This window comes from Malaclemys terrapin, chromosome 2 (assembly GCF_027887155.1).
Source record: "Malaclemys terrapin pileata isolate rMalTer1 chromosome 2, rMalTer1.hap1, whole genome shotgun sequence".
NCBI classification, from domain to species: Eukaryota; Metazoa; Chordata; order Testudines; family Emydidae; genus Malaclemys; species Malaclemys terrapin.
This window is the reverse complement of record NC_071506.1, coordinates 21,431,446-21,443,642: the sequence shown is the minus strand read 5'-3', so window position 1 is coordinate 21,443,642 and position 12,197 is coordinate 21,431,446. Positions and strand designations below refer to the sequence as shown.

The window sequence follows — 12,197 nt, the reverse complement described above, 5'->3', positions numbered from 1 at the left end:
TTGCTGTACATGCCTCCTTTATACAGAGACTTGACATCAGTCTGAAATATCTTAGTCTCATTCATTCTGTGAATTAACCTTTTGCACTCACTAGTGAGTTTTGCAAACATACCAGCTGAAAGAGCTTGCTGTCATATTGGATAAGAACTGTCTGCACTAGTCAAAGCAGCTTACTCTTGCAAAACTGTTATGAATGTTTAGCAGCACAGGCACAAAATCTGCACAACCACCAATTATCAAAATAATGATGAATCTAACCATTTGGTTCTCCCACTGGAAAAAAAAAATTGCTTGCCTAGAGCAAGCACAAACTATGTAAGAGTTAGCCAGAAGGCAGATGGTTCCATCTATGCATAGCTCAAAATCCACTTGCACATATATACAATAGCCATAAAGGGATGCCAGAAGAATCTTCCCTTCAGCTTCAACTATTATCTGCCATTTCACACTGTTTGTCAGGAATATTCCCCACAGTAGACCAATTAGTCTACCCAAAATATGCACACACACATACCCAGTGCAAGGAAGCTTATTTTGCAGAGGAAATGATCCCAGCAGAATCATGTAAGTGGTCACTGGGCCAAAGAGTGACGCTCAACCCGCTGGTCTTGGTATGCCTTAGTACATTGCGCAGGGGTGTTTTCATAAAAGTCACTTTAGAAATGCAAGTTTGATCAAACTGAAAGTAGAAAACTTGAATGTAACAATCTTTTCACTGAAAACAAATTCTTTCTACAAAGACTTCTTAATTTTCATCAGAAGATGGTTTTGTTACATAAAAGGAAATTTAGAAGTGTAAATGATTCTCTGTGTAAAGAACTTTTCGACAGTAACTAAGTTTTTCCACTACTGTGGAATCAGTGACACCTTCCTCTTCTGACCATGTTTAAAAAAGTGGGGGGTGGGGGCAGGGAGGAGGAATTAACTCTGTCCCACTGCTAAGCAAAACTTATCAGGGGCACCACTTTTATTCAGAAAATAAAGCGAAGTTGGAAGCATTTCAGATATATCCAAAACAGAAAAAAGAGGAATTTGTCAGCCCCACCACTTAGTGCTTTTACAATTATAAAGAGGGAGGAAGTAAAACATGATGCAAGTGCAGTCCATCTGTGTGATTTTGAGATGTTTGTAAGGGACAGACATCCCATTTACAAACTGTATTTTCCAGGAAGAATGGAAACTCTGGAACATAAACCTCAAGCTTCTCTGTTTGAGAACAACTTGCAAAGGATTTCCATGTTACAAGAAAAAATATAAAATTAATGTTGTAGATACATCACTAGATAGTGTGCTGTACTGTCAAAATTTTAACATGGAATGCTTTTAAAAAAATGTATTCTACCTCAATTGGCAGGACATATCGTAAGGTAAAATAGTATCTTGACAACACTCCCTAAAAATCCAATTCTTTACTTTTTCCTCCTCCCAGTCTTCCCACCCAGAGCTACATGCTCCTGTGAGAGGTTCCTCCGTGTCAGTGGTTCTCAACCAGGAGTACATGTACCCCTGGGAGTACACACAAGTCTTCCAGGGGGTACTCAACTCATCTAGAGCAGTGTTTTTCAACCTTAGGGTTGCAGTCATCGGGGGAGGGGGGGGGGTCGTCGTCACAGGACGGTTTTAGGAGGATTGCAAGTGCAGGGCCGGCATTAAGGAGTGACAAGCAGGGCAATTGCCCAGGGCCCCACACCACAGGAATCCCTGCAAAGCTAAGTAGCATGCTTCACACCCACTGCCTGGGGCTCAGGCTTCTGACAAGGCTCACAAGTGAAAAACAGGCTCAAATATCACAATGAAATGTAAGTACAATATTCATATTCCAAATTGATTTATTTTATAATTATGTGATAAAAATGAGAAAGTAAGCAATTTTTCAATAATAGTGTGATGTGACACTTTTGTAAGCAAGTAGTTTTTAAGTGAGGTGAAACTTGGAGTACGCAAGACAAATCAGACTCCTGAAAGGAGTACAGTAGTCTGGAAAGATTGAGAATCACAGCACTATGTGGCTTCCTTCAGGGCACTGCCAAGCACACAGACACAGGCCTTCTGATTGAGGACTAAAAGTATAAAGGAGAACTTCTGCTTTTATTTTTTTAAAGTACATTTCTAGCCCTTAGATAGATAGGCCTGATAACATCAACCAGTGTAAACCAATCAGTAGCACTGGGGAAAGAAAACAGAACTTGGGATCCACTTCTGCAACAGGGAGCCGACACCAACACCTAACATAAAACAAATCAGTTATATTTGGAATGCATCCCAAGGAATTATCCTATACACTTGCATCCCAAGGAATTATCCTATACACTTGTGCATAGCTGCATGATCACGGTGCACAGGAACGTGTTACATTTTGGAATAGTAATGATACAAACGTTTTTCACAGGCCAACATGTTCGGATTGGCGGCTTCTAAATGTTAAGGGTGATGGCTCTGGCTCACCTATCTGACAATTGTTCTTCAGTGCAGCAGTGGTGACAATAGTAAGTTATTCCTCGGCCTCTGATGTTAGTGGAAGCTGCAGGCAAGACGTCCCGCCCTATCTAGCTGTAAGGCAGTTGGTAGACGAAGACGGCGGGACTATATTCTTCTGGTCATGGGCTTGGTAATTAGTTGGGAAACAGGCCCCCTTTGGTTCTTGATGTGAACAAGTCTCCTGTCTGCTTACAGTCTCCCCTAACTAATGAGAGTCTCTGCGAGGGCACAAAAGAGGTAGTGAAGGAAGGGAATCAAAAACTTATTCTAACTAGGAATTCTTGGTCAAGCGGGGCACATACTAAAAGCTTTTCTTCCATAAAGGTGTATTGTGTCAAGAGCTGAAGCTTCAGTACACATCAGAAGACCACAGACATGAACCAAGCTTAAGCGTATACGGTGACAGAACTATGCACACCTTTTATTATTTTCTCATCAAGGAGGAGAAAGTTTGTTAGTTGCAGCAGGCATGGCAAGTTAAACAAAAATTTTGATGGCTGAATTCCTAGTAGCCTTTTAACCAAGTGACCCCGAAGCAATACCAAATAAACTAATTCAAATATGATTCCAGGCAGTCAATTCCTTATAGTGTCTTGCTTTTCAATGAGAAGCCAGAATGAATGCACTATATTACCAAATTCATGCTGACAAATACTAGGCTCAATTAGGGTGACCAGATGTCCCAATTTTATAGGGACAGTCCCGATTTTGAGGTCTTTTTCTTATACAGACTCCTATTATCTCCCACCCCCTGTCCCAATTTTTCACATTTGCTGTCTGGTCACCCTAGGCTCAATCCAGAAAAAAAATAAAAATAAAGGTGAGGTTAATAGATCAGGGAAAGTAACTGGAAGATGTGGTGACAATATATGTCCCTCAAAGGGTATGTCTGCATAGCAAAGGAAAACCCATGGCTGGCCCATGCCAGACAACTCGGGGTTATGGGGCTCAGTCTCCAGGGCTGTTTCATTACTATGCAGACTTCTGGGCTCTGTCTGGAGCCCAAACTCTGGGACCCTCCCACCCCACAGGATCCTAGAGCCTGGGCTTCAGCCCGAGCCCACAATTCTACACAGCAATGAAACAGCCCCGCAACCTGAGTCAGCTGGCACGGGCCAGTCGTGGGGTTTTCTTTGCTGTCTAGACATACCCTTTGAGGATATCTTCTCCATGTGGAATCAAGTTAGAGTCTCAATTATCCCCAGTAACCTTTCAACAAGTAGCTAAGATCACTTGAACCCTTTCTCCCACCTTACAGCATTCTCTTTCCAATGCTGAGCTTGTAACAATAATTCATACTTCTGTCACATCAAGACTGGGCTACACTCTACTTGGGGCTGCATTTTAAATCCATTGGGAAGCTAACATTAATGCAAAATGTAGCAACCCACTCAGTAAGTAGAGCATCCCATTATGAGATTCTTCTATCAGTACTCCCAGATCTGTCCTGGCTGCCTGCAGATTTCCAGGTGGAGTTGAAGGTACTAGTATAGATATACAAATCCCTAAATGACTCGAGGCCTGCCTCTCTCTACATGCCACATGGTTAAAGTCGAGACCTGTGGAGACACTCTAGCCTTATCAACCTGTCTGTACTGGGCTAGCTTGATTATCACTTCAAAAGTTTTTTTTCCTCTTACTTAATTGGCCTCTCAGAGTTGGTAAGACAACTCCCATCTGTTCATGCTCTCTGTATGTGTGTATATATATCTCCTCAATATATGTTTCATTCTATATGCATCCGAAGAAGTGGGCTGTAGTCCACGAAAGCTTATGCTCTAATAAATTTGTTAGTCTCTAAGGTGCCACAAGTACTCCTGTTCTTTTTGCGGATACAGACTAACACGGCTGCTACTCTGATACTCTAGCCAGAGATCCCTCTCACTAAATTGGCAGGGCATTCTACATGAGGGACCCTTTCCTCTGGAATACATACACACAAACACACACCCAACTCGAATTAGCCTGGATATGTTGACCTGCAGGGGAGTCTCCAAAAATTTTTAGAGGGATTTTTGGAGACAAATGCTATTTGAGGAGTAATGTTTACCAAGGATGGAGTAGCTATTTTATCTATACTGTGCGGTCCATTTACTTTTGTTGTCATACTGTGTGAGGTTCCTCCTGAGTCTTCTGTTAATTGTGCTATTAACTAATTTTCATGAGTGCCAAGAGTATAAGAGAGGTGTCGCTGATAATTTTACAGATCTGTAATAAAGAAGTCATAATTCAAATACAATAAAGATTAATATGGCCTGACTGTTTTGTTCCTGTTTAGTCTTCTAAATACTTAGTTAACAGGTATGCAGACTATGGATTTTATAGAAATGCAGTTATAGAGGAATGCATCTAGCAGTAGTTTAGCAAACTACTTAATGCAATCTGTTTATCTCTGTATCAATCCTCAAACATTATGTTGAAATAAAAACATTTCTTCTTGTCCCATTTATCATTGAATAAGGAGCTTTGGCAACTATGCTAAAGAATACAACTATTCACACCTCATGTATTGCTTTGTCAAAAGCTAGCAGTAAAGCTCCACAAAATCTTGAATTTTCTCAAGAGATAGTCACAGAGTAATCTTTTAAAATGTCACTTGCTTTCTATCACAGAATAGTAATGCTATATTTATAGTATTCATTTACACATTTACATAACAAAAATAAGAAAAGCACATTATTTCTTCAGTGAAACAGTGCTTCTAGGGCTGAATGTTGTAGCTGTTTTCCATTTACTTCAATGTTTCCTCGAGACTTGCACTGTACATCTACAGGCCATAAAAGTGCCCTTTCCAAGGACATACATTACAGTACTACCGAAGCCACAAAGAGGCCTACCTCAAATATGAGTGGATTTCTTTAATAAGTAGTCTCTAAGGTGCCACAAGTACTCCTGTTCTTTTTACAGAATCTTGAATATTTTAATTTAAAAAATTGTATGGTACCTAATACAGTTAAATTATAAGAGTCAGAATTTCAAATTCAGTACTCCGCTTAATAGGGTGTTTGTTTGTTTGTGTTACATCAAGTTCTGAAACAAAAGCTAGGTGAAATTTTTTAAAATTGGCCACCTGCATGGTATCTTCGGAAGCTTATGAACTCTAGCTGCGTAACACTTTGACAAACACAAAGGTTATGTTGCCCAAGAATTGCCGAGCTACGGGTGTTGAAGGTAGAGGACATTGTCCCTATGCACTGATACTGCACAACAAAGACAAATTTACTTTTATATATACACATATCATTAGTACATTTTTTAAGTCACATTTTACATGAGTCTCCTACTTACTCTATTGCTTTTTAAGGATTCAATTGGCTAAATGCATAGGATGGAGAAAAGGCTGAATTCTTACGAAGTAAGACCTGAATGCTTCACTGAATCAATAAATTATATCAACATCCAGAAAAACTCATACAAGCTGAGTAACAAGAGTGTGAAAAGGGTTCCTTGGAATCATTTTATTCCTTTTCCCCACAGTCTATCATTTTGCTTCCATCTCTTTTCCTGGAGTTCCGAGAAGCCTCCCTAAAATCTGACATGCCAAATCTTTAAATACCACAATTTTAAAAGCTCAAAATAGACAATTTAGTCTAGAATGAAATAGAAAGCCCTAGTTTTAACATTTTGTTTTCTGCTTCTATTTTCATTAAGTTTGTTTTTCTAATATGGTAAAGAGTTCACTTTTTCTCCCTGTCCCTCTTTACCAACAACCTAAAGCTAGTATTAATTTAATTGGTCAGCATACAGCCCTCTTTCATCTTTATTTCACTGTAGCCTTCCCCAATTTGATGCTAGACTGTTTTCAAGTTATTCACAGATCTTGTCTACTTGTATAACCCCCCCCCTCTACTCTACTCTTCTGCTTCCTAATGCCTACTGGAGAGTCTTTCCTTCCCGTTCCTAAAGCTCTTCAAACACACCTTCCTCCACCAAAATATGTTTTATTCTTCAATGAACAGAAATAGGCAAGAGAGGAATCATTTCACTAGGCGTGTCGTTCCTACTTTTTTTTTTTTTTTTTTTTTTTTTTTTTTTTACGGAAAACTTTTCATGAGTAACATTGGGCCCTGAGCAGCATCCCATTTCACCGCACAGCCTAGCTCATCAAAGGCACCCTGAAGTACGTGACACAGCCACCCCAGCCCGGCTGCTCAGGACACCTGGCTGGGGGAGCAGGCGATGGGGAACCCTGCCTATGTCACTTACTTTGGGGGCAGGGTGTCACGCTACCAAAGCGTTAGCGGCTGCGGTGGCAGCCTGGCCCCCGTGGCTAATGCAGCTGCAGAACCAGATGCAGGGTGCATTGGCAGGACGCGGCACGGGCCGTGTACAGGATGACTTTAGCAGAGGGCAGCGCGTCGGCGTCTCCCTGCCTCCCCCGAGCGCAGGGGGGGAACAGGACACGCTCCGAGCTGGAGGGAGGGAGGGTCGCAGCCCGGGCGCGGCGATGCCAGGCTGGGCCCCGACACGGGCAGAGCAGGGAGGGGAGGCGCTGGCCGCTCACCTTGCGCGATGGCGATGGACTCGAAGCGGTGCAGCTCCCGCAGCAGGCAGCTCCGCTCGGTGGAGTGCAGGCTGTAGATGAAGTCGCGGGCGCCTTGCGCCGTGTTCAGCGCCTCAATCGGCTCCTTCTTGGGGTGGGTGCCCAGCGCCCGCGGGCGGCCGGGCGGCGCCAGCCCCGAGGCCGGGGAGGACGAAGCCGGGGGAAGGCGCAGCCCCTCGGACCCGCCGCGCAGGGTGGCCAGGCGGCGGCAGCAGCGAGGGGCCCGTAAGGAGCCCAGGCAGAAGGGGGTGGCGGCGGGGCCCCCCGGCCGCCCCAGCAGCAGCGCCGCCCGGCTCAGCCACGCCGACATCAGCAGGCAGGGAGCGGCGCTAGGGAGCTACAATCCCCGTCCGGGAGCCCCAAGCGCGGCAGGGCCGGGCACCATCCAGGGCAGAGCCCGGGAGCCGGGAAACGAGCAGCCGCGGCCGAGCTCCGCTCCTTCCTGCGCCGGTGACCGAAACTAGGGAGCGGGACGCGCTGCTCATGGGCTGCCGGCCGGCCGGGGAGCGGGGGGTCCTCTCCGCCTCTCTCTGCAGCCGCCTCCTGCGGCTGGGCTCCGGGCCGGGGAAGGGCGAGTCAGTCACGGCTCCCTGCGCCGCCCCATGGAGGCTCCTGGCAGCGGCACTAGCCTACGGCCCCCGGGCCGGCTGCGAAGGGAACACCCCAGCCGCTCCGCACAGACGCGGCAAACACCGGCGGCGCCCGCGGACAGCCGAGGGGGCGGCTCCGCGCAGGCGCCCGGCCGCTGCCTGAGCGACAGCGGGAGAGATGGAGGGTCCCGCCCAGCCGAGTGGCAGGCGCCCGGCCGCTGCCTGAGCGACAGCGGGAGAGATGGAGGGTCCCGCCCAGCCGAGTGGCAGGCGCCCTGCCCAGCCAGGCGGTGCGGGACACGGCCCAGCCCCCGAGGAGGCCGAGCACCGGCCCCACCCCTTGTATGTCCGACCCCCGGGCCTTGCTCCGGAGCGCATGAGTGGGGGCGGTCAGCCCCGCGCCCCAAGGGGCTCCTCCCGCCGTGCTCAGCAGCACCACCGGGGCACGCTCCCCTCCGCTCCCAGTGCTCCCGGCTCCCTTGCTTCGAGCCCTTGCGAGGAGCGGGTTAGTGCCCGGTTCTACCACTGTCATCTCCCGGGGGGAACTGGGCGCGGCCCGCGGTATTTCCCCGGCCCGCAAGTGCCAGGGGAGCCCGCGTGTGGCTCAGCAGCGAGCCTGGACTCAGTGGGAGCGGGGCTTTGTTTGGGCAGGGCGAGCTTTGCCAGCTCGGGTCCGGGAAACAGAACACAGCCCAGAGCTTCTTAGTGCAACTTGGGGCCATTACCCCATGTCAGTTGGCCCCGGATTGTCATCGCATGGAGTCATCCCCGCAGCCCCGTTCCTTTCCCCCGGAATTCTGGGTGGGTTCGCATTTCTTTTTAGTGGGTGGGGCTGTCCCACAGTGGAGGGTAGGGATCTGCGTGACCTGACACGTGCTCTGAGGGGGACAAAGGTCTGCATGCATGCTCTCCCAGCGGGCTGAGTTAAGATGCTATTTACACATCATATTCATGGGGTGCCTCTCTCTCCCTCGCGGGAGGGAGTCTGGAGAACTAGTTTCAGGCAGTGAAGCTCAGAGAGCTGTCCTCTCTGTTTTCTATAGATTACACAGAGAGAGGGTGTGCCAGGCTTAGGCACGTGGTTTCTGAATTTCCGAAACCCATGCTACTGGGCAAGCATGAATCATCTCAGAAGAGTGTCATCGTTGTAACTAAAACTGGCAGATACAAACCAGATTTTTTTAAAACAAGTTCTTTCCTGTTATTACTAATAAATTTGATAAGTAGTAGCTTAACATTGATATCACGATTTACATAATCAAAACATGTTACAAACATCAGCAAACCAATACCCTGTCATTTTTAGGCAGTGGAAAACAAACTATGTTTCACTTTGGTTTTTTCATCCCTTTTCTCTTCTCTTCTCTTCTCTCCACCTCATCTCCCCCCTCCCCCCAATGCAACAGGACAATGCTGTGCAACATTTGGATTGCAATCACTGCAGGGGAATTCTTTTTAAATTAAAAGACAGTTGCTCTTTTTTATAAACGCAAATATTTCAGATTTCTAATTAGGTTTTGCATTAAAAATGAGTACTAACTATCCCATATGATCCTAAAGTGCAATCTTTTTCAACAGAACACTCTAGGATAATTATGTTTAAAAAAAAAAATAAAGGAATTGGGAAGCTTTTTAAATACATTAACATGCAACCTGATATTTTTATTGTCCTGGGAATTAATTTATGTGCAAAGAAAGTGCCAGGCCTAAATTCATAGTCAGGAGTGTCCAGTCCCTGACAGGTGGCAACCCAGTTGTTTAGCTTGCTTTAAAAAGAAAAGGCACACTTATTGGTTTTTACATTTTAGCTGTGCAGAATCTCAAGCATCTCTGCTACAAGGGGTCAAGTATCAGAGGGGTAGCCGTGTTAGTCTGGATCTGTAAAAAGCAACAGAGAGTCCTGTGGCACCTTTAAGACTAACAGATATATTGGAGCATAAGATTTCATGGGTGAATGCCCACTTCGTCGGATGCACATCCCTCGGCCCACGCCGCTTCCCGCAGCCCCCATTGGGCTGGAGCGGCAAACCGCGGCCAGTGAGAGCTGTGATCGGCCGAACCTGCGGGCGCTGCAGGTAAACAAGCTGGCCCAACCCACCAGCGGATTTCCCTGATGGGCCGTGTGCCAAAGGTTGCCAATCCCTGCTATAGAATGACCTACCAGAGAAGATTGATTAGATTTTGGGCTCAGTCCTTTTTATAGTGTGTCGCAAAACTCCTAGTATTGCTCAAGCTTTCCTGCAATTATTATTTATGATGGTTGGGTGTGGTGTGACAGAGCTCAAATCTGGCTGAGGCTTTCCAAACATTCAAGAAGTGTCGGTTCTCATCAGAAGGCGCTCACAATCTAGGGCCCTGATCCTGGAAAAAGCCACACACAGGCAGATCCCTGTGCGGCACCACAGTGAAATCAATGGAGGTTCAATCGTGGAACTCATTGCAGGATTAGGATCTTAAGGAGATAGACATAACAGCCTAAAGGTAGTTGAGATATATAAACACAACACCAGGAGACAAAAGAGAGGTTAAGGGGATTAAACTAGTTATGTTATAATAACATTAGGAAAACAAAAATCTTCTGTTGAGTATCAAGTTATAGCTCAAAGTCAGAAAGCATAGTAAATTGTGGAGTCTCTCAAGGGAATAGCAGTGGTTCCATACAGAACTGCATAGGATAAATTCAGTATAAAAACATTGAAGACAACAATCCTGCACTGGCAAGGAATGGGCCAAATGATCTAACATCTTTCATTGCTATTACTTTTATTTAAAGAGAAAATGGAACTGAAGCCTTTGGCAAGCAGACATTTTGATTAATCAGACCTTATTTTTAACCTGATTCATCACGTGATGTATAGTAACTCCGATTAACCTTTGAGACTCCAGCAGGATCTGTGAGCTTGCTAAAAAGGTAAATTCTCACACAGGGTTGCCAACTTGGTAATATTTAAAAACCAGACACTCCAGCACGAGCACCAGAACCTCTTCTGTCTGGCCTCTTCCCTGAGGCCCCACCCCTGCCCCGCCTCTTCTCCTACCCCACCTCCTCCCCCCCCCCAAGGCCCCATGCTGCTGTCCGCCCCTCTTTCACCCTCCCCTCTATTGCTCATCGTTTTTCCCCTCCCACTAGGGTTGCCAGCTGTCTGGTTTTCAACCAGAACACCCAGTTGAAAAGGGACCCTGGCAGCTCCGGTCAGTACTGCTGACTGGGCCATTAAAAGTCTGGTCAGCGGCACAGCAGTCCTAAGGCAGGCTCCCTGCCTGCCCTGACTCCGCGCAGTTCCTGGAAACAGCCGGCACGTCCCTATGACCCCTAGGCTGAGGGGTGGCCCAGGAAGATCTGTGCACTGCCCCCACCTCGAGCGCCGGCTCCATAGCTCCCATTGGCTGGTTACAGTGGCCAATGGGATCTGTGGGGGAAGTGCCAGCGGGGACTGTGCCTCCACCTAGGGGCCGAACATGCTGACCACTTCCGGGAGCAACGCGGAGCCAGGGCAGGCAGGGAGCCTGCCTTAGCCCTGTTGGGATACCAGGTAACTCGGGAGAGTGGAAAGCCAAGGTGTCGATGAAACTCTTTTGCTCTGGGCCTATCTGTGAACCACAGTGACTCCATCTTGGGAACTCTCACCTACTTCTATGCTAACTGCTTACATGCTCTGAAGTAGGCTGAAGCAGAAATTTATTGGTCAGCGTTTCTGGCAGATGGCTGTAGTTTCACTCATATTAGCAGAAATAATAGAGATAAGGAGGGAACAGAGAAAAATAGTTAGTTTGTAGCCGCTTTCCCATATATCCCCAAGGTATTTAGTGCAAAGGGTCAAGGGATGTACCTTGTTCTCCCTTCAAAATGATAAATGTATCCGCAACAGATGTCTCTTGTATCCCCTTCCCCAAAATAATATGTATTCTGTGTAACCTGTTATCTATCGGTCAGCATAATGACGTAAAAAGGATGAGAACTGAGTTGTTTGTTACTGGTTATAAAAAGGGCCTGTTCGGCCATGTAAGGTGTGTCTCTTCTGGCATGAGTCGAGGAGCACCCTCTCAGCTGACTGACAAATAAAGGACCTGGTACCCGTCTTCTTGTCTCTCCGTGCCTCCTTGGTGTAATTAGGTAAGCTCCGGGGGGAAACGGGCCCTATTTGGCTAACAGCCCTGCTGCGCTGCCAACTGGGAGCTGCCTGAGGTAAGTGCCGCCCAGCTGGAGCCCACATTCCTACCCCAAGTCAGAACCCCCTCCTGCACCCAAACCCCACTCCAGAGCCCACACCCCCAGCTGGAGCCCACACCCCCTCCCACACCCCAACCTCCTGCCCCAACCCTGAGCCTGCTCCTGCACTCCAAACTCCTTGTCCCCAGCCCTGCGCCCTCTCCCGCACCGCACCCCTCTGCCCCAGCCCAGAGCCCCCTCCTACACCCCAAACTCCTCAGCCCCACCCCAGAGCCTGCACACCCAGCTGGACCTCTCATCCCCTCCTGCACCCCAAGCCCAGTGAAAGTGAGTGAGGGTGGGGTAGAGTGAGCGACAGAGGGATGGGGGCTGGAGTGAGTGGGGACGGGGTCTCAGAGAAGGGGCGGGGCCTCAG

At 47.4% G+C, this 12,197-nt stretch overlaps 1 protein-coding gene across 2 annotated transcripts in view; it reads right to left on the bottom strand.

The window, feature by feature from the left end:
- The window catches only part of TMEM65 (transmembrane protein 65), a 52,999-nt gene extending 45,240 nt beyond the window's left edge, over nt 1-7,759 (bottom strand). Inside the window, exon 1 of one of the 2 annotated variants that reach the window (XM_054017497.1) lies at nt 6,983-7,759. In XM_054017497.1, coding sequence (XP_053873472.1) covers nt 6,983-7,331 — 349 coding nt within the window. In that variant the 5' untranslated portion in view covers nt 7,332-7,759. The remainder of the gene's footprint in view (nt 1-6,982) is intronic. The other variant, XM_054017498.1, reaches the window with a different exon arrangement.
- Nucleotides 7,760-12,197: the final 4,438 nt, after the last annotated feature.